The 25,692-nt window shown below is 37.1% G+C and overlaps 1 protein-coding gene across 29 annotated transcripts in view; it reads left to right on the top strand.

Moving 5' to 3' along the window:
- The window catches only part of DLG1 (discs large MAGUK scaffold protein 1), a 170,115-nt gene that overhangs the window by 114,765 nt on the left and 29,658 nt on the right, over positions 1 to 25,692 (top strand). For 28 of the 29 annotated variants that reach the window (XM_049803821.1, XM_049803819.1, XM_049803818.1 and 25 more), the window contains 4 exons: positions 7,777 to 7,903; positions 10,162 to 10,318; positions 11,494 to 11,596; positions 23,877 to 23,991. In XM_049803821.1, the coding sequence (XP_049659778.1) occupies positions 7,777 to 7,903; positions 10,162 to 10,318; positions 11,494 to 11,596; positions 23,877 to 23,991 (502 nt within the window). Of the gene's footprint in view, positions 1 to 7,776; positions 7,904 to 10,161; positions 10,319 to 11,493; positions 11,597 to 22,921; positions 23,040 to 23,876; positions 23,992 to 25,692 lie in introns of those variants that run through there. The other variant, XM_049803833.1, reaches the window with a different exon arrangement.

Below are 25,692 nucleotides of genomic sequence, written 5' to 3'. Positions count from 1 at the left end.
CTCTCCATCATAGCTGACCTCTTCATATATTTCACCTTGAATTCAGTTTTTCTGGAACAGAGGTAACCGGATTTGTATGTAGTGTTCTTCGTAGTGTTGCAGTAATGCAATTACACTGCTGTGGGTGGTGATGTGACAAACATAGAAGTATCTTATCTATTGCTACTGTATCTTGACTCAATCATTGGGATATTTACTTTATAAATCTTTTGTGGGGGCAAAGGCAAAGCCTCAAGAAAGTTTGGGGAGAGGAAGGTAGAGAAGGAGCTCATTCCTGATAATTTGGCCATTCCTAATAAATCAGTGATACCCTGATATTGGTAAAAGTCATAATAACTTTTGCTCAGTGCCTCTGATTATTAAAAAACAAGTTGCAGTAAGGCTTCAATGGAAAAGAACAAAGTGTTGTAGCAATTTAGAGGACTGGTTATCTCTTTTGGGAGGAAAACTGAACTGAAACTGTTCACTTTGTGAGAGTGGAGGAAGGAACCTGTAGTAGGATTTGACAAACCTACTCCTTTACTAGGCAACCATAAAGGAATAGTTGGATATAAATGTAGATTCTCATTTTACGTTTTTATGTGCTTTGGTACTGTTCATTAAATGATACTTTGATGTTAAAAAGACTGTCTGTAGACTCGAGAAGTTAAGAACAGAGATACCAAACTCAGCGCGACTGATTCTCAATACTGTAGTTCAGTAGTTTGGTTTTAGGTAGGTGAGATCAGACTGCTGAGGGTCTTATTTGAAGCAGCAGTCATATTTCCTCTTTGACTACAAATTGATGTTCTCTTTTGGGTGATTATAATTATATTCACATTATCTGTAGTAATATGTACTTTTAAAGGAATATTTGCTCTAGCAGTATGCATAAGGACATGTGGTTGGCCCTCTTCTCATGCAGTGAATTAATTTCTCTCAAATGGTGGATGAGCTGGAGACTCAGTTAATAGAATTTAATTGCATCATAACATAAGGGCCATAAAAAAGACAGTGGTATCTTCAAGTATACCTTCTTACCATGTCTGTTTGCTCTTCAGGGAAGTTCTGTCAAGGGTAATCCCGCACGATTGCCATGAGGATGTGCGCGTCCATCTGGCTTTGAGTCCTTAATTTCCCAGTATACATGAGTTAGTCTCACATCCATTTTCTGGAGGTAAATGACCTGGCCACACATGTAGGCCATTAATGTCCCATTACTGTCCTCCCTCCCAAGTTTCTCTCCATTTGGCTGCTCTCCTTGTACGTGAGACTTGAGAGAGACAGTGGCATTCTGTGCAGCCCAGTATCCTGTCCTTTGTGTGAAGTGGCACTTCTGTCCACTGAGAGGTGAAACGCCAATCTCTTCAGCTGTCAAGCCCCTCAAGCTCCAGCAGCTTCTTCTGTGAACCTTTCTCTTCCTGCTGAAGCATTTTGAAAAAATCACACGAGGATTCTTAGATTCCATGTGTTTGTCTTCTGTCCTTTGGTGACCTTTGATAAGGTTTGTGGGCTAAAGTGCTGTCTGTACTTTTGAGTGGATTTTCTGGGTTTTGTTTCATTTAGCTGCAGTTTTAACCTTCAGTTCTCTCTGTCTGAAGTTACTCTGGGTTTTTTTAAGCTGTTTCTGGTAGACTTTTGTCAACAGTTAATCAAAGAACATTCTTCTGCAAAGTGCCGGGTCCTTTGATGAAACTTTAGTCTGTTTCTTTTCCATACAACAGGACAGCCTTTCCTACCCAAGGCTTCACATGCTTGTATGTCTCTGTTGATCAAAGTGCAGCTGGCTGTTACTGCACCTGGCATGGAGACTCAGGATCTACTGCCTGAATTTTGCATACAAAATAGATCCAAAGGTCTTGCCTGAGGTGTTTAATGGCTTAATTCAAGGAAATCTGTTTAGTCTTTTCCTAAATCTTTGCCTATAAGAAGCAACTGCATATGGCTAAGATGCTATTTTTCTAATACAGAGCAGAACAAAAGCTTTTTCAGTACCCCTCAATATTTTCACATTTACAATGGAAATTTCAAAGGGAGATACCAATCTCCTCAAGGGCTGTTGCTTCTTTATAAAGGTGTACTACAACTTTGCAACTAGAAAGCCTCCACTTTCTGTAGGGAGCTGCTCAATTAGATAGAACTCATACCAAAAAGTGGTGGCTCCTGTGGATAGCAGTTTAGAAGCTGATGTTTTCAGGGCCACCACTTCAAGGTTTGTTTTTATCTTTGTTCTCATCTCAGATGAGATGTCCAAAAGTGATGCTGCATTTAGCAGAGCAGTACCTGGCTCAGGAGCCTTAGGTTAGGGACTCTGAAGAGCTTTTCCCAGATGATAGAAATAGAGGTATTTTCTAGAATCACCTGGATTATGAGTGAACGTTGAAACAGTTACCAGTCGTCTTTCTTAACCTACTCACCTGCAGCTGTTTTGAGACATGTATTTGCAATCTTCCTTTGTATTTCTGTCCATCAAAATCCTCTTATCCAGGTTCTTAGGAGTTCAGGCCCATCATAAAGAAGTAATACGTACTATTACTTTCACTACTGAATCTCTTAAATCCTCATAGGTGCTGCCTATGGACATGTCCGTTACAAATGATGTTAAGGTAGAAACTCTGTCTACTACCTGAGTATATACGTAGACTGCTCACTGCCCAAAACTCACCTTTTTTTTCTTTTTTAAAATTTGCATGGGTGTTTTTTAAACACTCATTTTATCAGAAACAACTAAAAGCACAGTGCATGGTACTTACCATCTTGGTATCTGCACTGTCTGCAGAACATACAGTAGATTGCTGCTCACTGTGCTAACTTTTGTAAATATGATAATTCATTCAAAAGTCCAGACAACACCAAATTCAGAATTTGGTTGTCTTTAAGACTTTCTCTTTGGAACTGGTCTCGTTTAGTTGTAGGGCTGCCTCACTTTCCCTGGTGATGGGGACTTAAAATGCAGAGCTAGGGATACTGAAGAACTGTTTGAGAACCAGGTTCACAAATTTCAATATCTAGGTTTTCTGCAAAATCTGTTTTCTTTTAGAACTACTGTAGTAAGAGTACCAGCCACACAATAGTATGGTCTTGTCAGGTGGTCTGATGGCGGAAAAAATGGGACAAAGTAAGGTAGCATCCATATAGATAATTAAATCATTTGATATTGGATATTTCTTTGGGGTTAGTGTCTTTGAATTGAGGGACATTTGATCAAGAGGTTTCTGAGATTCTGATCTATGGCAGTATTTATTGAGAAGAGTACACATCCTGCTGTGCACCTGGGGCTGAAAATTGACCTCTTATCATTTGATATTTATCAGAATGCATGAATGTCTTCTGGCTGCTTGTGGAGGAAGTTAATGTTGAAAATCTTGTTAAAGAAGTTGAGGCTGTCTGAGCATTTAGCAGGGAATGAATGTAGAAAAAACAGTTCATGTTGTGTGCTGTAGCTCTAGAGACTGGTATGTGTATGGGCAATGAAAGCTTGACCACAGCCCTTGGCAGTCTGGAATAGTTGATTGCTTCTGTGAGATTTGTCTTTTAACACTCGAGGTGTGGATTGCTAGTTTAAACAGTTACAGTGATCTCCGTTTTCTGATTCAAGAATAATGCAATTATGTAAGATTGTTCTTTCTGAGCACATTGCCATTTGAATAATGTTCTCTTGTGTGGCATCCCGTCTCTGAGACACTGAAAGACGAGAACTTCCAGTATGGGAAACATGGAAATTCAACAAAAATAACTATGTTCATTGTATGCAGAGGAACAACAGCACTGTAGGTGGGATGGTCCTGTGGACTGATGCCACCCAGGTGACTAGCACCATTGGCAACTAAACTGATTTGTATATTTGATAATCATAGCTATTAGGCTTCTGTAGTAGGGAATGTAAACTGCCTCAATAATCTCTATATAAATGTTGGTCATTAAATGGTTCCTGGAACAAATGCCCAGTAACTTGTTGTTATTAATGCTTTTAAAGTTGTTTGGTTGAAATATTACTAAGAAGGTCTAGAGCTTGCTATTTAAAAACACCAACGTTACCTGTACAGTGCGTATTGTAGAATATCAGAGACAGAAAAGTCTCTACACAGTTTTTGAGAGACAGAGGGCTTGCTTCCTATACAGGCCTCCTACATTATTCATGATGCATTTTTAAGTCCTAGTAAATTTTAAAGATTTTACCTTTGTGTGTGTGCACGTGTGTGTGTGTTGGTATGGTATTTCCACCTTGCATTGAGAAATAAAATACTGCAAGGTAGGGAATAATCAGTTTCCTCACTAGAGACAAAAATGCCTTATTCTTTAAATGGCATAAATACAGGAAGAGAAGAATAGGTAATAACAGTAAATTACAATAAAGTTTTAATTTTATTTGCTACTTTAGAGATTGTACCTGTGATTGGCATCCTCAGTTTGCAGATAATACAGAAATAATAGGAAATCTTCCAATTTCTTTTTGTGTAGAACTGTTATGTCAAGGTGGGGGTGGATTTGGAACTAGAATGTCTCCTTAAGAGTCTTTGACTTTTCCTGTCAAAGCAAGTTCATTTTATGCATGTAATTTTCTGTTCCTCCAAAACACAGTTCCTTTATCAGTTACATCAGTAATAATATTTACTTGGAAACAGAAGTTTAGGCCTGATTTAGGATTCAGAAAGTGATGGCTTGCCTTTTATTTCTGTCATGTTCCTCATGAATATTAATATTCTTCAGGTATAATCTCCAGCTAAAACGATTTTAGGAAAGGTGCAGGCATGGTTTTTTGCAGGAACTCCATAGAGAGCCTTTTTATGCCTTGTAGATTTGCTTCCTTAGAGCTGAGAATACCAGCCTTGAGAAAAGACCTGACTTTTGTAAGCAAGTAGTGTGTGTAGAAATTTACAAATGATGTAGCCAGTGCCGACTTGGAACAGTCCACGGGTCTGAAATAAAACTTATATTGCTCAATAGCTGAGTTATACGGTGAAAGAATACAAAATTTAAAAAATAAGAATATGTTACAGTGTTAGATGGTATGTATGTTTCTGAACATGATGCAGGTAAAAGCTTTAGGAACCCTAAAAACAATAAAATGAAAAGTACTGTAAGTCAACGACCGTAGAATTTGTTATGAAAAATCTGATTGCTTCTGCTCCTATAAAATATGCATCATTTATAGCTGCCACTCATTTGTTAAAAGCAATTGTAAGTTCATTGTGTGAAATGAGAAAATTTGGTGCATGAACAGAATGTACGGAGCTGCTATACTGTGCTACAGTTGTTTAGGGTTTTTTAATCAAAACCTGTTTTCCACTAATTGGAAAAGCACTCATAAAGACTGCATTCCTTTTTTTTTTTTTGTGCTTTAGCTGTAAAATTTTCTGAGGAAAATCAAAACAACTATATTTATGTACACTAGTCATTTTTTAAAGTATCATTTACTTTAAACAAAAAGTTCATACAGTGACATGAAAATATTGTATTAAAATACAATATTATATTGTATTAAAATACATGTGTTTGGGGTTTTTTTCCATTGAAAAGTAGATATTGCTGTATGGTTTGGCAATCATTGTGAAAATCTGTTGCCAAAACTCCAATGTGGCTAAAAAACAAGTTTTGAAATTGACAGTAAACTGTCCAAATCTGTAACCAGTGCATAGAAGCTAAATATTGTGCCAAGGCAGACAGAAAGAATTAAGTAGTGGGTTCTATAGTCTTCAAATCCTTGCAGGGAGCAGAAGGATGAAGGTGCAATGTACATGTGTTACAGCTGTTCTAAAAAATGGTTTTAGGAGTTGTGTCTTGAACAACTCCTAATTATTAGGGAATTCTGAAATAATATGAATGCTTTTGTTGATCATTTGGTTTTAGCAAAAGCAGTGTTCTCTTTGCTGTAGATCTCATGAAGCTAACTTGAGGAAGCTTCCTTTTGTCTGTGTTGTAGAGGGGGACAGGCTACCTCTTGCACTCAGTTTTTGAATTTTGCTGAAACCCCTTGTGAATCCAGAGTTGCAATTTCCAAAAGTTCTGCACAGTTCCCAGACTAGAGCATGCAACTCACTGAGGGCTGGTGTGTCTGAATAACATAACTTAATTACTTTATCAGCTAGTGCTTTTAAACTACCTAAGCTGTTAATAGTGGATTTTAATGCTTGCTGAAACACATTCTGGAAAACTAAAAGAGCTCTAGTACTGTGACAGAGCTTTAAAGAATAAGAAGCAGTCTGGCTAATCAGATATGATTACCAGATGTTACGTGCCAGGCATTAAGGTACTATAGGGGTTTCCTATCTGGCTTGGTACCTCTTTTATTAAACCACTGATTGGGGTAAGACCATGTTGATGTGATACATACTCCACACATGGAATTTGCTGCACACAGGTTTACTAGGAATCTAGAATGATACAGAATCAATCCAGTGCAGATTGGGTGGTTTGAAAGCTGGCTATTTAGCAAATCTATCATATAAAAATACTCTTGATGAAGTTCGTATATGATCCGAACATTCTGCCAGTGGTTTAAAAAGAAAAACAAAAAAGGAGAATATACAGGTCGCTTCTGCAATCTATGCCATGTCTATTCAGTTAAAAAGCTTAGTGTAAATCCTCAAAGGTCAGGCACCACACCAGATACAGCAAGTGAATAAGAGCAGAGAAGTCTGGCAACTTTAATAATGTTGCATCTGTCAAGTGTCCCCCCACCCTCCATGTTTCAGCCTCCAAGCTTGAAGCACCTACACCAGGAAAAAGATTTTCAATTGCAGAATATGCTTAGTAATAGGAGAGAGTGGTTATGACTATGCCTGGTGAATGGACACTTAAAATTGGTGTGCCTAACTTGGAAATATAATGCACCCTCTTGATTTTTTTATTGGAACAACTCTCCTGGAATTGTAGAATATTTTCTATCAATTGAAATCATTAAGATGCTAAATTTTTCTAGTATGTGTGTTGTGGTTCAGGTAAAACATATGCACTTCATGCACAGGATTCGGGTCCTGTTATGCAAGAGGTTAAACTAAATCCTTTTAATACTCCTTTCTAATTTTAATCAACGAACCTGTGAATAAGGCAACTGACCCTTGCAGTACAGTTAAAATTTTTTGCACTAGCTTGTTTATTCCTCTCAGTAAATTGATGCCTCTTACCTTGAAGAGTAGGATGTGGAATAATCCTACCTTTGTTTCCTGATGGGTGCTGTTGGCTGAGCACATACTAACATCACTGCCAGTACCTTTGCTATTAAAGGTGGTTTTGTTCAGTGTCTAAGAAATTAACATTCCTCCCTGTTCAGACCAATTAGAATGGCCTGGAGTATTCTGGAGATGCTAGGATGCTCTGCATCAAAGCATTGAAAAGAAAGAGGTAGGCAGCTTGACAGTTTGGCAGAAGTGTACATTAAAATGTTCTGTTTTTCACTGGTGCTCTGACGTAGTGATTTTAAGAAACTGAAATTGTTAATTGACTTCAGTCAAGTTAAAGACAACTTTAAAAACAGATAAATCTCCAGATTGTCCTCATGGGCTTCAGCTCTCCACAGTGTCTGTTTCTAAAAAAGGTTTTTTTGAGGCACAATCAAACTGTGAAAAATTTGCTTACTGACTTGAAGTGTGAGGAGACTGGGGAATGTGTAGATGTAACACAATATTTTAGAACTATGATATTTATAATGTGTCATTTGAACTATTATATTTTGTTTTTAGAAGAGATCACTCCTGTTTCAGTTCCTCCAGCTCTTTTTCCTTAATGCTTATTTTGCCTTTTTGTTTTGTTTTGTTTTGTTTTTGTTTGTTTGTTTGTTTGTTTTCCTCTTTGAAGCTTATTCTCAGCCAGTAGATAACCATATCACTCCATCTGCCTACCTGGGACAGTCCCTGCCCCCAGCATCACCAGGGCGATATTCACCAATTCCCAAGGGAATGCTTGGAGATGATGAGATTACCAGGTAATGAATAACCAAAGCTACATGTCAAATTAGTTAACCAAGGAAGCTTGTAAGATCTGTTTGTGGGCAAAATACTAGCAAATACCATATTTTGTTTCAAGAAATAAATGTTAGTTTTGTAAGACTTGTAAACATTGTTGTAAGGAGAAAACTAGATATATTTATATGTACGCACATGTGGGCACACACACATGATTTATCCGTCCAGGAATGGCATTAAAATCAGAGCGCCCTGCCAAAGTGCTCCATGAGTTGACTGAGCTTTTTTTATGATGGTAGTATGAGCAGACTAGGGATTATTTCTTATTTTAAAGCCAGCAATGTTTTTTAGTTGTTATTCTGTTTTTGTTTGTGAGGTGGTTTTTGTTTGTTTGTTTGTTTTTCTGTTCCTCCCCACCCCCGGACAAGGGTTTGATTTGATGGATTCCTAAATCCAGAAAGGCTAGAGAGCTCTTTAATCCTTTCGCATTAACAGACCATCCATTCCTTCACTGATTCAGTAGATTGCATTAATCTTTTGTTCATCATCGCTGATAAAGGGAAGCTCTTCTGATTTTGTTACCCTTCTGTTCTGCAAGTGTAGGAATATTATATTGTATTTTCAGTATGTTGTTGCTGAATTCTGTGTCACAACATCATCTGATATGGATAATGTCACTCAGTTTCTGAGGCAGGGTCTACCTAGAATTGAAACCTAAGTGGTATAATAAGTTGGAGAATGAATTTTAGTGTATTGGAAGGTAGGATATGTCTTTGTAGTTATTTTTAGCTTGGGGTTAGGTGGACATATAAGCCAAAGTGATTCTGTCCTGCTGATAGCATTGCTGAACATACAGTTTTATAGCTTTCCTTTAAAATTACTATAAAAGGAAGTTTTTAGATTTCTTCTGAAATGCAAGGGTTATTCAGAGAAGGCTTTAGGTGATTTTCTTTAAATTACCCACACCCCCCTTCCATTCCCTCCATACCAAAAAGAGGTTTAGAAATTTTGAGTAATATTTTAAAAGATACTGGATATTTATATTCTCTAACTGCAGCATTTTTGTTAATGTATTAGTGCGATCCAGAGCAATATACGTAGGTTTTCACAATGTCATTTATTTGTAACAAAATAGTACTCTGAATAAATGAATATAATAGCTGACTGGGTGAAATTTAAGAGTTTGACACTAAGTTGATTTAAGAGCTAGTGCAAAAATGGAGTGATTTTTAAAGATCAGACTAAATGATATTTTTTGTTTTGGAAATATGCAGCTTCTTAGTTTATCACATAAATTAATAATTAATGTCTCCAAATACTTAAGAATGTCCATTAATTGTTCTTTAGTGCTCTCTAGTGATTTTTCAAATGCAGTGCACAGTTGCTCTGCTTTATCAGAAATGTCTGTTTCTGAAATCATTTATGCTTTTCTTGTATTGGGTCAAGTAGCAGATTAGTAGATTTTTGGGAGGAGCGTTTCTGCATTAGAAGTTGTCTGGCCTTGTCTGAACTTGATCAGTATTTCTTCTTTCCTCTCTTAATTCAAATCAGGAGGGGATTCTATAAAAAGAATGCAACAACTTGGTTTAGATTTAACTTTTTAAAATTGCAGTTGCTGCAAATAAATGGCAAATGTATTTGAGAATGCAAAAAAATTCTGATCTTTTTTTTTAAAAAGGGCTTATGCATACTTCTTGAATTTTTCTTTGCTGTATTTATTGCTTGACCAACTGGAGTGAAATTAAAGCAGTAAGGGCATACTTTTCATTGTTGGTGTTTCCATTAGAATTTGTTCTTTTAGTTTCAGAAGGGGAAAATAGTATTTTGTTGCTTGCTATTGCCATTAAATAGAGTAAGAGTGAGCTATATCAAGGCTCTTCAAACAGTCTGGAAAATGTTAAGTAATAACACTTAGCACTGAATAGGATTGTAGCATAATAAGAATTTAGAATACATACATACTTATGGATTGTTCAGTTCACCTAACAACAGGAAGGGGATTTTGTGTTGCATCTAGAAGCAGAATTGAAAGCATACAAATAATGGAAGCTATTATTTGAAAGTCTAAGCATGGGGGGGTGGGGAGGGACGGGGGGGACGGGATGGGACCAGGGAGGTGCGGGTGGGACACAGGACGCTGTTGCCATAAGAAATGTGTAACTTTTGATACCTGAATTTTCAACACTACTTTTCTCAGAAAACTTAGCTTTTCTAATTGTTTATTTTACTTCTACTCATGTCTAGTGACCAAGATTTCGTATTCCTTTCTTTCATTCAGGGAGCCTAGAAAGGTTGTCCTACATCGAGGATCAACAGGTCTTGGTTTCAACATTGTTGGAGGAGAAGATGGAGAAGGAATTTTCATCTCTTTCATCCTTGCAGGAGGGCCAGCTGACCTAAGTGGAGAGCTTAGGAAAGGAGATCGTATAATATCCGTAGGATTCCTTGCTTCTTTTACTTAAACAACAAAAGTTTTCCCCTCCCTTTATATTAATGCCAGTTAATGATTTATATGCAAAGAATATAATTAAGTGAGCTAAATTTGGGACAATGGAACAGATGCCAATATACTTCCAAAGTATCTTTGAGGACTTTAGTCTGCCTCAGTTGCTCATCTGTAACCTGATTAAAATAGCACTTTGCTCTCTCAGAGCTATTCACTGACAATATTCAGTGAAGACATTAATCTTAGTCTGGTAGCTGAGGGGGTTGTGTGTCTAAATTGAAAGAATGCAGGCTTTAGAAATAAGCCTTCTAATGAGATGGAGAGACTTGGCAGTAGTGTCTAAAATTGGGTGCTTTACTTCCTGGAATAACTGCTAAACTTCTTGTTAGTCTTAAATAGATACATCTCATACCTAAGGGCTTCTTCTGTATTAGTACTGAAGGTCATAAAGATTTTGTGTGTTTCTTTGTGAAATGACTTAATTTATGGAGAATCATGTCTTTGGACAATTGCATCTTAATTTAGTAGTTATTTAAGAGGAATTTTTTCCTCTTAAATTTTGGCTCTGCTGTTATTAAAATGCTGATATTAAAGTACATCTTTATTTTCGTTTGAACTATGAAAAATGCTTTTGGTCTAAAATGTGACACACATTCCTGCTTCAGTTTTTTTTGGACACTATTTTTAAATCTGCTGCATTTAAAACAAGGCTAGACCCATGGAGGGTGTGGTTTGTCACTGGAAGTTAAACATAATGGTCTGTAGGCATGCTTTGGCTAAGGAGATCCCTGAAGACCTGTTGAAGAAAGGTGAGGTGAACCATCACAGAAAATAACATTTTCTGTGTCTCCTTAAAAAGAAAGAAGGCGGCCTTAAACAATAAGAAAATTGACTTAGCAAATACAAATTCATTAAGTGATATATTATGACAATTACACTATTTCTTAACAGAGGGGTATTTGTGAGAGAGCATTTATTGACTTTGGATTTCAGTAAGGATCAGTAATCTTTGTATTAACTAGCTTGTAATATTGGAAACAGGGAAAACGCACATGGCATGGAAACTAGTTTGTGTCCAGTTAATTTTTTTTTTATGAGTCTATGTTCTGTGATGATAAACACAAACATTTATTTTGATAAATTGTTTTTTTGTATTACTTGTAGGTAAATGGAGTAGATCTAAAAGCAGCAACTCATGAACAGGCAGCAGCAGCCCTGAAGAACGCAGGCCAAGCAGTAACGATTGTAGCTCAGTACCGTCCAGAAGGTAAGGGTTGCGTTATACATTCAGGTGCACTTCTACAATTTGAAACTCGGAGAAAGATAATCTACAATATCCTCCAACCCCACCCCACCTAACCCCTCTTTTGAGGAGAGTAGAAGCAAATAATGCAATAGATATTGACACATTCCTGTTAGCATAATTGCAAGTAACCAGATAGGAATATATGCAAGTGTTCGTGCCAGGGCTTGATATGTTTCTTGCTCTGATCATGTTCAGAATTTTGATTTCCTCAGTAAATGTTAACACTGTCATAACATGAAAATTAAGCCAGTAAATGCAGAACTTAGTAGAAATACCATGTTGTTACTTTTGTATTTCACGACTGTCTTCACCCATTAATATGGCGTTTTTATTTTCCTTAGTGGTAGGAGGATAAAAGACTAATTTCTTCTCTGTTGTGTTGATTCAGGTGACCTAAGGAGACCATCAGGTTTTCATTCCTCTGTTTCATACCGAGCTGGTATTTCTGTTTATCCAGCAATTTCTTCTGGTCCAGATTAGACTGCAGCTGATGCTGATTAATCATCCTTTTGTGTTCTGCAGAAGCCAAATAATACTACGTCATCACAATACACATATTTGTCCTCTTGTATTTCTACAGCACATTTCAAATGCCTTTGTCTATTTGAGACTTTAAAAAATTCATTAGTCTAAATTTATATGCTTACCTTGAGTCTGGAAACCCATATATTATTGTTTATATATATAAGAAGACATTTTTGATGTCGTCTTATGAACTGTGATGATCAACAGCTTTCTCCAGTTTTGCTAAATTGGATGGCCCATCACTAGATCTTCCTTGCATTGACTTGTCTGCTTAAACCTTTCCTTTAACAGTGCTGGCAAGTATAACCATCTGTCAGGACTGGACATTGAGCAGGACTGCTGCCTTCATCTGAAATTGTTAGGTAGCTGGTTACAGCACACTTTTCTTCATTTTTTATTTATTCTTTTCTGTCATGTTTCTTTTATTCTGTCCTCCCCAAGATTTTGAAACACTAGCTTTCACATTCCCCTCCCCCTCCACCCCCATCAACATTATTTATCTCCACTGACCCAGGAACTCTGGCAGTAATAAGGCCAGCTGATTTGTTTGTGTCTGGTTCATGGTCAAATCCCTGTAGCCAGGCCATGTTGTTAATGTCTGTATTGTCTTGAGAGGGTGTGCATCCTGTTTGCATGTTGAATCTTGTAGGTTGATCTGTTCCAGGATTTGTTTTCTAGGAGTGCTCACTCTGAGACTTCCTTTTAGAAAGAATAGTAAGGTCAGCATTGGTTCTGGAATATTTGCTTTGGCTTTGTGTCAGAATTGTCAAATACTTCTGTGGATACATGTTTGGCCTATCCTCTGCTTAGCTCTTCAGTATTGTAACAGCTGGGTCAAATTATTACACCTTCTTGCTCCTTGCATAGGGATCCCTCACCTTAGTGAAAAATAAAACTTGTGCTTTTATTTGCCCATGAGTTGCCCTTTTGAAGATCTGGCTACTTTTTTTTGTTCAAAGAGGGCATTCTTGGTCACTATTTTTTCTGCCAGGGACATACGTTGCGATGTGGCTCCTAGTAGCAGAAGAAATGTTTCTCTGGTAGAATATATCCCAGGACACAAGCGCTTTTTTTTTCCTTGCCAAAAAATGTATCCGGACTTCATGGAAAAGCAGCAGTTTTTCAGTCTTTCAGGTATTCAGGCTTTAAAACAAAAAGAATTCCTTTGTATACTGAAAGTCAGAACTCTCTTTTCCTTTTAGAATAAGAGAACTAAGGATTTTGGATGATTCCTGCTCTTTCTGCATTGGAAATAACAGCTTTCTTACCACTTGTCCAAGTAGATAAGTTATCTACTTGAAACATGTAGTGAGGTACTTGACTGACTGATGGGATTTTGAGTTGTTGCACAGAGATTTGCCCAGAGCAACATGCACATACACTGCCTCTTAGAAATTTCTCAACAACTGTGACTTGTAGACTTCAAACCTAGAGCTGTACTTATTGCTTCATGATTACTGAAGTATTCAGAGCAAGACTGTATGCAGTTGAGCTGTAGGGCCCATTTGGGAGATGTTGAATTATCATAGATTACGGGCAAACATCTGACACATTAATCAATGAAAGGAATTTTTTTTTTTAAGATGTTTGGTCTGCATGACTGTCTGTCTGAAATAGTGCTTAAAATCTCCATTTGTAGCGAAGATGTTGAAAGTATGTTAGGGTTTACTCTACCCTTTTGAAGTATGCCATGAAACAAAAGTGTAACTAGGAGATTGAGATCCATTGTAGTTTGGAGGCAAAGTATGAATTGACACATGGCCAACCTACCTCAGAGAGCTCTAGTTACTAATGTCTGACTTTGGTATCTCTGCTTGCCTTTTTCTTACTCCTTGTAAAAAGAGGTTGAATGGAACTCCAGCTGCCAGCTTCTTTCAGGTTTGGTGTGTGGGGTAAATTGGATTAGATACTCACCGTTCATATCTTGGAGATTAGCAAAAAGAGTATTTCCTTAAAGGTTACCGTTTGTTTATCAGTCTGAGGTTTGACTTTCCAAATAGAAACTACCATCCATGTGACTGAGTGTACTAGCTAACAGTGTATATGTTCTTTGATCATCTTTGTACTTCCTAAATTATAGCTGCGGATGGTCGTCTTTTCCCCTCACTTGATTCATTTAAGTTGGGAAATTTTATATATACATACACATATGTACATATAATTATCTCCACTTTTTGTTTATGCCATTCAAAAAAAGGTTAACAAGTATTAAAATGAAGAGTTTGTAAAATCATTGTTTGTCATTGGTGTTTCTCAAATGTCTTCAAGAAGATGAAGAGCATCAGTTATAACTGCTTGTATTGCATATGTTTTTTATTTATATTTATAAATCCAGCAGGATTTTGTAAAAGATGCTGACAGCTAGGACAGATCAAGGAGATTCTAGACATCCATCAGGGTTCATTATAACTGGGTAAATAGATTCAGTATGATAGGAGCATTTGGAAGACACTTGGGACCAACTCACTTAACTCCCTGTAATCGTATATGACAGTTTGTTCATAGATGTGGTGGGGAATGGTAATTCATGTTTTTACATCCTACCACATTAGCTCTATCAGAAATTCACCATTTGTATTTCTCCTCAGATTTTTGGGAAAAGAGGATTTTTGCAAGCAGTTCTCTCATAGGAAATACCAAGTAGGCTGTAGAAAAATTAATCTTTGGAAAATTCCTAGTATGGAAAGGGCTGGATTTTCCATCTCTCTCTCTTCAAATCCGTGGTTTATCAACACTAGTTACTGGACTTGGGGTAGGCTAATATGGCTGAATGCTACTGCTTTTATTATATCCAGGCTCAAATTACATAACTGTTGACTTTTTTCCCCTTAAATCTCAAAAATGTTCCTTGGTTGTAGAAATGGGTGAAAACAGATGTATTCTTATTCCTAAAAATATCCTTCTGGGCATTCATTTAGTTTCCGGCAGTGTTCAGTAAATTTGAGAGATGCCTTACAAAATTTTCCTACTATACAGAGTCAAATTTTAGCAACTTACCAGCTCTCATTGGGATAGCTAAAAGCCAGATGGAAAATGTGAAGGTGTTCTCCTGTTTGCAGAAGTGACTTGTGCGTCAGGCACCACTTCTGTAGTACCAGAACTAGTCAGTTGACTTGGGCTTTCTCCTTGTAGATTCCATGCTTTATCTTGCAGCTTACCTAGGAGCTGCTTTTGTGAACTGTTGAGTCAGCGATTGGGTTGTACTTGTACATACTTCGGTGGTACATGCACACATGTGTGTATACAAAATCTCCCTAGTTGCAGAGATCAGTGGGCTTGAACCTGCTGGGGCAGGATGCTGCAGAGGAGGGATCCATGGTAGGAGAAGAGTAGAAGTTTAGGAAATGGGAATTATCCTGTAGAAGCATGGTGGGGAAGTCAGGATGTCGTTCTTGTTTTCCTCGTCCTCTGCTTGGAAGCTTTTCCTTATTCCCCCACTTCTACTACAAATTTCCATCTCCTTTCAAGACATCATTCATGAATAAAAAGAGACTTTGCTTTACTGTGAGTTCCACCAAAAATGAAGTACCATGACGTGCAGCAGTTTCAAAGAAAGTGATGTTGCTCCAGTACACAAAAGCATTTTGATGATCCATTTTCATTTGTAGAGGTTTCTGAGCCATTTCATTTTCCTGTTGCTCCCTGGCTTTGCAGAGACACCTCAGTGCCACACTGCCATCTCCCTTCTTTAGGTTTTCTACAGTTGTAGGGTGGCAAGGAAAAATTGTGATATTAGTGTGGAAGAATGAGAGGAAGCTGTAGGCAATTTGCATATATATGTCTATCTCCTGTAAGTGTGGATTCAGAGATGGTCAGAATTATGATCATGCTACGTAGCTGGGATACAGGAACATGGCAGCCTCAGTGCTTGAAGAGAATGTAGTGAGGAGAGGAGCAGCAAGGGGGAAGTATAGGACTGTCCAGAGGTCCAGAGCCCTTGGAGGGCTCCCTCCTCAATTCACATTGATGTTTCCATTGTTATGTCCATTCAAAGTAAAGGTCCTCTGAAACATTCATGTGTGTTTTGAGGTTGACATAATAATAGCGTTAGCTCAAATTTCAGAATTTCTGGAAGGTTAGGTTTTGCCATTCTGAAAAGGTACGAGGTGCCAGTAGGCTATCATAACTGTATTAAAGCTCAAGTACATTTAAGTGTTTAAAAATAAGAAAAATAGCCAAAGAAATACTTTAAAAGTATGAAAATATATTTGGATGAAATTAGATAGAAAATAACTTGTGGATTAAATGTTTTTTTTTGGTTTGGTTTGGGTTTTTTTGTAGTTATATTCTGCTAGATCAGAACTGGGCAATTAAGTATACATATAACTTTAACTGCAATTACATACACATTAACTGTAAAGCCTGCTCTTGGAGGGCCTTGAAAAAGCAAGCAAAGTGTATTGGCATCAGCATTTATTGGTCACCTGACCCTTCCCCCAAAACAGGAACAAAATTCAGATACCCTTTCCTGTCATGACAGGGTTAGCAGCAATTTGTTTCCCAAGGATCCACTTGAGGTACAAAAAATAAAATTATCATTTTAACTAGTACAGCAGTCCTTTTTTCATGTGAGTTGTCAGTTGCCTGTTATTTAGAATTTAGAATCTACATTGGTCTTCTTTTTGTAATTCAGCTGATCCTGAAAGACTAGTAAGATGGTTAAGTGATCAGATTAGCTCCATGTTCTTAGGTGATTGGGTGGATCAGTGTAAGATTAGGAGAAGGTGGAGCCAAAATCTCAAGAGAAGATTTTAAGGTATTTGTTGTGAAACCTCTTTTTCTGAACTTACATTGTTCATATAGGTAGTTAATACATATTTTTCTTTCAGCTTTATTAAAGGAAATAAGTGATTCTCCATTGCAAAATGTGTTCAAGATTCATAGTTCAATCAAAACTCCTCATACCTTGTTAGCCAGATTTTTAGGTGGATTTTCATGTATTTTTTTTGTTTTGAAGGAACGTAAGCATCTACTGAAAATAAGATCCAAGTATGACAACTATGTATTTTTTGTTATCTCTTAATACAAATGAGTCAAAGAAAAGAAAAAGGAGGGGTGGGTGGAGCTTTGTTAGAGCTTACCTTTCAATTACCAGTACGTGGCCAATTTTTCTGTTTGTGACACTTCATCTATGCATTCTTTTCTAGTGGAATTTAAAACAGAATAACTAAGCTCTGGGAAATGGTAGCACTCTCATTTGTATAAGCTAAGATTATTTTTTAAGCATTTGTCTTGAAGTATGTGGTAAATCTTCTATTTGTAAGAGTCCATCTGGAGCGTAGCAGAAAGCTAATAACGCTTTTGCAAAACTTAGTTTTCAGTATTTGTTTTGTATCAAGAGGATGAGCTTCACTTGCTTTTTAGCTGAGAACATGGATTGTCTTAACCAAAGCTGGTTTAGAACATCAGTACATCTCAATTTCACAAAATGAACAATTCTTAAAAAAAAATAATTAAAAAAAGAGTTTACCCTGTTTTGGGGTACGTGGTCCCAGCATGGTCAAACTTTTGTTCCTGCTTCTTTTGTACCTGGTTCTATTAATCTGCAAGTAATCCAGATTAGTCAGTTAAAGTACCTTTAAAATCTGGCCCATGAAGATTAGAAGAAGCGTTGTGCTATATATAGTCCTGATAGATGCTGTAAGGCGCCTTACACATGTTTTAATCCTTTAAAGCCTCACTCCTGCTCTTTAATATAATAAATAAAACTGTTTGTCTTTCTTTAAGAGCAGTTCAACCTTTTACAAGTTGTGGGTGCGTGGTAAACCTTCCAACAACATTTTTGGTGAATTCACTTCAGCAGTGACTAGACCTAGTCTCTTTCTGAGTTTTGCAGGCTCTGCCAGAGGTCGTCTTAACTAAATACAAATGCAATTTTTCTAATCTGTTTTGAAATTCTGTGGCCTAGTCTTTCAAGTGATTAATGAGGTACAAGCTCATTACACTTTAGAGTGCATGAAAGCCACCAATAGCACGCGGAATGCATTGTGGTCTTTCAGGTCATGTTAATATAAAATGACAAGCATTGAAGCAAAGGTATATCTCCTCAAAAATTATTTATGATGTTTTTATTGTGGTTCATACCATTTAACAGGTAACCTCTTTGCTAGTGTTTTTGAGTGGTTGTACTAAACATGCTATATTCCACAACCTCCTCTACCAGCTGAAATGTTTACTATAGTCTGTAACGAGAAAAGATGTGCAAAACATGAATGGTACCTATGAATTTATCAAATATTACTATAGATAATCAAGGGATGGTAGTAGTACATGACTAGAACTCATAAATACAACTGCAGTCATCTACATGCTGTGGCAGTCCTGCCTTACAAGCTTAGATTTGAAAACAAATGGAAGGTCAATACAAGATCAGTGTGATGGTGGTCATCCTAATTTACTACCAGGCATTGGTTCTCAAGTTTGTTTGGAGGCACCACGAAAAGGAAAGTTGGGTATTCTGAGAGTGCAGAAAAGCATATAAATTGATAGTTATATAAAATTGTCAGCACAAGAATCCTGCTTTGACAGATCCATGGGTCCTGCTAAAGGAGGGCTTTCCACAGACAGATGGGAAGAGGGAAAGGGGCATACTTTTTTAATTAAAGTGAACTTTTTCAGCTCTTCATGGGTTCAATATATGTAAGAATCTGTGCTTCTCAGTGCTGTGCTGCCATCTGTTCCCTGTGCACATATCCATGCATTGCTTTTCCTTCTGTGCTGTTTGCTGAATTTTCCATCCCTTGTTATAGTCTTCTGTTCTTTTGCCCCATTTACTGGAACGTGTGTTCCAGACCAAATTAATTTTCATTGTGGCCTCTTTTTTCTCTTCGTCTGTCTGTAAAGACTATTCACCACGTATCTGTGTGTAATCACTGTCTTGTTGCCCACCAGATAGGTAGTCCAGGAGAGTTTCACTGCTCAGACCCTTTCTCTGAAGTTCTGACTTCTGTAAAAGTAAACATTGATATTGAAAATATTACAGTTTTCTAGGTAAAATCACTTTAGGAGCTCAGGAGCAGAGGAATCTTCCAGGATTTCCTAATCTCCCCCCCACCCCCTTTTTGTTTGCTGCTGTGCAATACGTGCAGACATGAAATAGAGCAGATTTATTCTAGTTTTGCACCATCTGCTTATCCAGTATAATTTTAAAGTTTAAACTTGAGCCCAGATGTATCCCTTCAATGTTCTTAACAACTGATTATGTGTAAACCTGAGTAGGCTTTGGGATTTTTTTTTTTCTTTGGTGATGGTGGGGTACTGTTGGATAAATGCCAGGAATTGAAGCAGCAGATGCTTGTGCTTCCTCAAGTTCTATGTTATGATAGCAGGTACTACTCCCTCCCTGCCCCTAAACTTATTGGAAACTTTGTGAAAATTCTAGCCAAGAAGAGATACTGTTATTATTATGTTCTTATTTTATTGCATTTCATGTTAGTCTTGCTGCCTGTTACCCTTTATTTGATGTATAGCATCAGCAGCTTTCCTAAAATTCAGAACATTAGAAGAGATCCTGAGTTAAGACCCAGTCACTGCTGTTGCATGTGCATCAAGTTTCAGATCCTGGTCAAATTCTTACCTGAAAGGATTGAAGGTTTGGATTGTGTGGTTTTGTTTTGTTTTGTTTTTTAATTTCATTTTGGGAGGTGGGGTGGGGTTCGGCCGTGTTTCTTGTGCCACCATAGTTCTTATTAAAATACTATTTCACAATCTCAATGTTTTGATGGCTGTGGAAGTGGAAAGCATATTCATAGATGGAGTTCCTATGACCAGCCTACTCCATTTGGGTTAAGTCAGTTTTGCTCTTTCATTTAAATAGCTTATGTCCTTTCTGTTTGGTTACCCCAATCACATTAAACCAGAGATCAATCATATTCTTTCTTAGCCAAGCTCTTCATTTTCTCTTAACCAAGAAAGCAGAGTGTCTTTTTTATCTTGTTCACTGTGCCTGTTTCAGTTCCAAATTTCTGGAGTGTTGAAGTGGCAAAATAAAACTTTAAAAAAATGTTTATATTTATATGTGCATTGTATGGCATTGTCACACTTAGCCATGTGGAAGTTTACTGTGCTGTTCACTGTGATTTAGGGGAAAAACTATGATCAATTTTGTCATACACTATATATGTAGTATTATGCATACCCCATAAGAAAGAATGGAACTGTGAAGAAAACAGTTCTCTAGCATTCGGGATAATCTAGTGGTGATAAGCTGAATGGAATAGGTAATTTAAATATACAATGAAATTCTGTAAAAATTGAAAATACTGGAGGATGGGGCAGTACTTGAAGGGAAGGTATCACTCTGTGCTTGCCTAGTTCTCATCCCTAAATACTTGCTTTCTCGTCAGTGTAAGAAACAAGTGTTAAGCTAAGATTGTGGTTTTGGTTTTATCTAGTACTTCTGCTTTTCTGTTATTTTAGTGAAGGGCTTTCTTACAAAGTCATCTATGTCTGGTACACCCATTATATGAAATCCTTCATTAGTGTAAATTTGATGCTACTTCTCTAATTTGTTTGATGGGCGGGGTGGGGGGTGGGGGGGGACGGGACACGGACGATGACCTTTAATAAGTAGTGAGGTATTACTACAGGGATTGATTAAAAATGGAGGCGTGCAGGTAGTTTTCTGGTGCTTCTGTAATCAAATAAAATTGCATTTTCTGTGAATTGCATTTGATACACACACATCTTGGATATGAATTTCAAGTCTTGCTACCAGCTGTTGGCTATTGATGTTCCCCTCTTGTAGAGCATATAAGATGGAGCAGCTGTGGACAGTCTTCTGATTCCAATCTTGTGACTACTTTCCTCATTTCATAAACTACCAGAATGGTATCAGTGTTCTTCAGTTTAATAAGAGATTGAAGGTGCTAAAGACAGTTGATATGTAACTCTTATTAATCATAGAAATATAACCTCTCTTAGATTAGCAGAGCTCACACTTTGCTTTATAATGCCAAAGTTCAGCCATGACTAATTAGTCAACAGGGAATGGGTACTGATCCTTTGGGTACCAAACTGATAACTGCTTTTCTGTTGCTATCAAGAGTCCTGCTCTTGTCTTATTTTGTGTCTCTAGTATTAATTTCAGTACCACTGTATCCAATACCAAGGTTTCTTTTTAAAAAAAACCAAAATCCTGTCTACTTTTCAGCTCCAAATCCGATGATTTTGAGATTTCTATATATCCTCTTCTTTCCACAGCCTTCTGTAAGGGGCATACAACTCAAATTTTTAGCTTGCTGTACATCAAGGGAGCTCACCAGATTCCATCTGCAGAGGGTGTTTAAGCTGTTCCTAAATATGACATCTCTTGGCACCCCTTCTTTTTGAACATAGAGTCTTCTCAGTCCCAGCCTATTAGTTTCCTTTTTTTGCTTTAGCGGTATGGCAGGAATCTCTATGTAGAAATTATTCTGCTTCTTACTACAGATGTCCCTGTCACTCATTCAGCACTTCCCAGGAGTTCTGATGAGAAAAATTAAATTACTCCAGGAAACTGCAAGACCAGCAACCTGAAGATGATATATAGGATAAGGCAGAGTTAAGCAATAGTAAGGAATGGTCTCCCCTGTTAACTCCCTTATGTACTACATGCTACATAGGAGGAAAACTCATTCTTCCAACAGATGACACATGATACGTTCTTAACAGAAATTTGTACTCTTTTCTAGTAGCTGTTGCAAAGCACTGCAGATAATTTCAGTACTAAACAGGCTGTAGCACAAGAGAATGCTTGGATTATCTGGTCTTTTCCATGCTTGCTTTCCTTTCACACAGGAGGTATAAAACCCCCCCATCTTCTAGATCAGAAATCTCAGCTACCATTCTTGTAGTATGTTTGAAGTTTAGAGCTTTCATCTTCCAAAACACCCCAAAAACAGGTGAGAGGCTTAAAAGATAATTTCTCAGGTATAAGTGAGTAGAATGAGGTGACACCCAAGGTCATGCAGTGCAGCAGTAGCACAGCAAGAGTAGACTATTCTCTTTCTGCATCTGGGTCCTTCTCCTAAGGGATATTGCTTTCTAAAAAATGTCATTTTATCACATTCCTCTTCGGTTAACATCCTGTCATCGTAAATTCTTTTGCTATTAGTGATAGCAGTGGTAGTGGTGGAAGTAATGTTTTTGTTTTTCTTGTCAAACAACCTTATTAGTCTGATTAAGTGCTGGTAAATTATTTGATCTGGGCTTTATTTGTGAAAAGGCACTTGATCCTGTTTTAAAAACTAAGATGCTGTCTTAAAAACTACTAGCTGTTGGTTTTAAAGGACAGAAGTCAGGGTTATTTAAGAGTCTGTTCATATTGTCATAATCTGGATAGGTTATGCTATTGATAGAGCATCAGACTTATAGTAACCTTGATGAATGAAGTGATACACCAGAAACTGGTTCACAGAATATTATTCTGTAATTTAGTATTTTTGTCTTCTCTGGTTAGTCTGTAAGCCTTGGTGCGCAATGTCTGAGCGTGTCGGGAGAGAGTGCTACGGAATGTAGTATGATACATCATCCATAGTACTTAGACGAGTGTTGAAGGAACCTTAGTTTAGAGATTTCCTCAAGACTTTTGCATTTTAGAGCCCCCACTATCAGTCTTGCATTTCCTGAGTAAATTTGATGCCTGCAGGGATTAAGGGTGCAGCTAGGAAGAGCAACACATTACCCAGTTCAGCAGCTGCTTGCTGCACACACCCTGGCTCTCCCAGTGTTGACCTGTTATAATCTGGCATCACGTGGTCTCCTGGTGAAGGTGGTGGCTGCAGAACGTTTCCTGTAGCTAGGAAGGTTTTACAAGTGGATCTGTTGATGCTGAAGTCCAAAGTATTCAACTGAAGGAAAAACTTACTTGTTTTGAGTTCATATTTTATCCTGACAGCATGTAAGTACCTCTCTTCAGGAAACGTTTGTCCTGAAGAAGCTATTACTATTTTACTGCCTGCCTTTGTAGCTAAAATCAAATGCATTTAGCTTAGTTTTATTAGTACACAGTGCTGCTTAAGAACACAATCCGTTTTTCCAGGATTAACATTGTACATAATTCTATAGAGGGAGTTTGAATCTCTAATGCCGTTTACAAGTGGATCGAGATTCATGCCAGAATTCTGGATTTTTTTCTCCTTCCTGAGCTCCCATGGGAAGATTGTCTTACTCAGAAGATGTTTTGCGTATTTCCCACCTTGTAGTGCTAAATTCTTTATCTAATTTAAGTCCAGGAATTTTTAAGTACAGACACTTTTTGTTCCCATTTCTTAACATTTTAAATTTAAAATATATAGCTCTTGATTATAAATTTGTGTCTTTCACATGTATGCTCTGAAGTTTTCTTTTTATTGTGGATTAAAGTTAATCTCTATTATTCTTTTTACTACTATAGAAATGATCATTGTTAGTAGAAATGTTGGTCTTAATTAGAAAAAAACAGTTACTGTGAACTATAGATTAAAACCACAAAATTGTGAAGTATAATTTGCTTGTTTATTTGCTTTGTCTAATCCACAATTATTTCACATTTTATTTCAGTGAATATTGATAAATGTAAAACTTATCATAGCTTTTAATTACAAAACACAGTGCTTAATAAAAATGTTGGGGTTGTTTTTCTTATATTGAAAAAGCTGCAACAAATGCTTATTCTTGGAGATTTTCAGTGGTTTTGTGTGTAACTTAATTGCTGAGGTTCAGGGAAAATTAATTGCAATGCCTCCCTTTCTTACAGAATACAGTCGTTTTGAAGCTAAGATACATGATTTACGGGAACAGATGATGAACAGTAGCATTAGTTCAGGATCAGGATCTTTGCGAACCAGCCAGAAGAGATCCCTATATGTCAGGTAATCATATTTTTCACAGTATTGGTAGTGTGTTTTTCTGCTCTTTTGTAGACTTAGTATTTCTGTATTTGCATTTTGACACAATTATTTACTCATTATTGAACTTAACAAATTGATATTTATATGCAAAATATATTAAAAATGAAGCTTAGTTTATATCAATTAATGTAATATAGCTGAAAAAAAGAAGTAATAGCACTGAGAACCCTATTTGAACTTTGGAGAGGTGCTATTACTTGCTTTTTGGCCTCTCAGATTGATTCTAATTTTTCAGCAAAACATATATTTATTCTTTAAGTCAGTGTATGTGAAGTCTTAACAACTTTCTTAATTCAGTTTGTGTTTTTGTGACAATAGTCTTCATATTTTCCCTTGTTCAGGTCTTGAGTTCAAATTTATAATCTCCCTTTACTTAAACTTTGACAGATTTCTGTCTTACTTCCTTCAGCTTGCTTTAGTGGTATTCTGAGCTTGTATTAAGAAATCTTACTTTTATATCCAATACCATTTTGTTATAGAATATTTTCCATGGTGACCAAGAGAGCAAATGCATGAAAGCAAATGAACTGAATATTCTTCATTAATTTATTAATATAGAATTAAACATAAAGGAGGCTAAAAGGAAGTGGAAATATGAAAGAGCATGAAGCAGTTAAAATAGGTCGTTTCACTGCAAAATTGTGGCAAGGTGCAGCTCTCTAATGTGTCAACTAACTCCTACATCAGTTATCATATACTGATAAAGCATAATGTTTCAAGTATGGAATGTGGGTAAGAAGATTGCATTTTTAAAAAGAAATTAATGTTTGAGTTCCCCAAACCAGCTCATCTCTGGATTGAATAAGGGTCAGCAGTAGCCTCTTGGCAGGGGCCAGAACATTTTACTAGACCATGTAAGACTTCAGTTGTGCCGGCGTTTGGGTCAAACTTGGTTTAAAATGTTGTAGGACCTCACTGGCTTACCTGTTAAAATCCTAGGCTCAGGTGCTATTGACTTTTCCCCATCCAAAGCAGGTACTGTTTTGTTCATGGTGCTGTATCTGTTGAGCGATGGGAAAGGAAGCAAGTTTTACGCAAGGCAGTTACCTGAGTTAATTGCATCTGTGCTCAGGAAAGTCTCAGTCCTTTGCAACCTACTTCTGAAGGCTTTGAAACAAATGTAGCAAATTACTCAGTCAGGGCTTCTCTTTAGATTGAGTATAACACATAGCCCTTATGTTTTGACCTGTTATTTTAGTAGCTTTATCTGGATTCTGTTTTTGCAGAGCTGATATTGTTCTTTTTTTTTTTTTTTGTACTTTGGCTTAAATATTTTGGGGGGTCAAAATTTAAATCTCTATGGATAAATGCCTTAAATACTAAGGATAAGTGCTTGATACCACAGTTATCCATGTCTTAGAATTTCCACAGGTAGGTGTACATATGGATATTGTGGTGAGATCTTCCCTTCCATAATCCCAAGATTTATCGCTTTAGCCCTCATCATATAACTAAGCCTAAACAATTCTAAATGCTTTTATTTTGCTCGGTTAGCTATACCCAGATTAAGCTCTAAACCGCTTATGCTCATGTTCACACATTGGTCTGGTATTTTAAGCCACTGACAAGCGTTTTGTGTTTATGTAGCTTTTATTCCACTGATGGAAGTTGTTATCGCTAAATGATTGAGGTTGAGCTTTTGACTTTGTCAGCGCTGCAGGA

Source organism: Accipiter gentilis, chromosome 6 (genome assembly GCF_929443795.1).
Source record: "Accipiter gentilis chromosome 6, bAccGen1.1, whole genome shotgun sequence".
Lineage (NCBI taxonomy): Eukaryota > Metazoa > Chordata > Aves > Accipitriformes > Accipitridae > Astur > Astur gentilis.
Note: the sequence above shows the minus strand (reverse complement) of the source record. Positions and strands in the feature narration are given on the sequence as shown.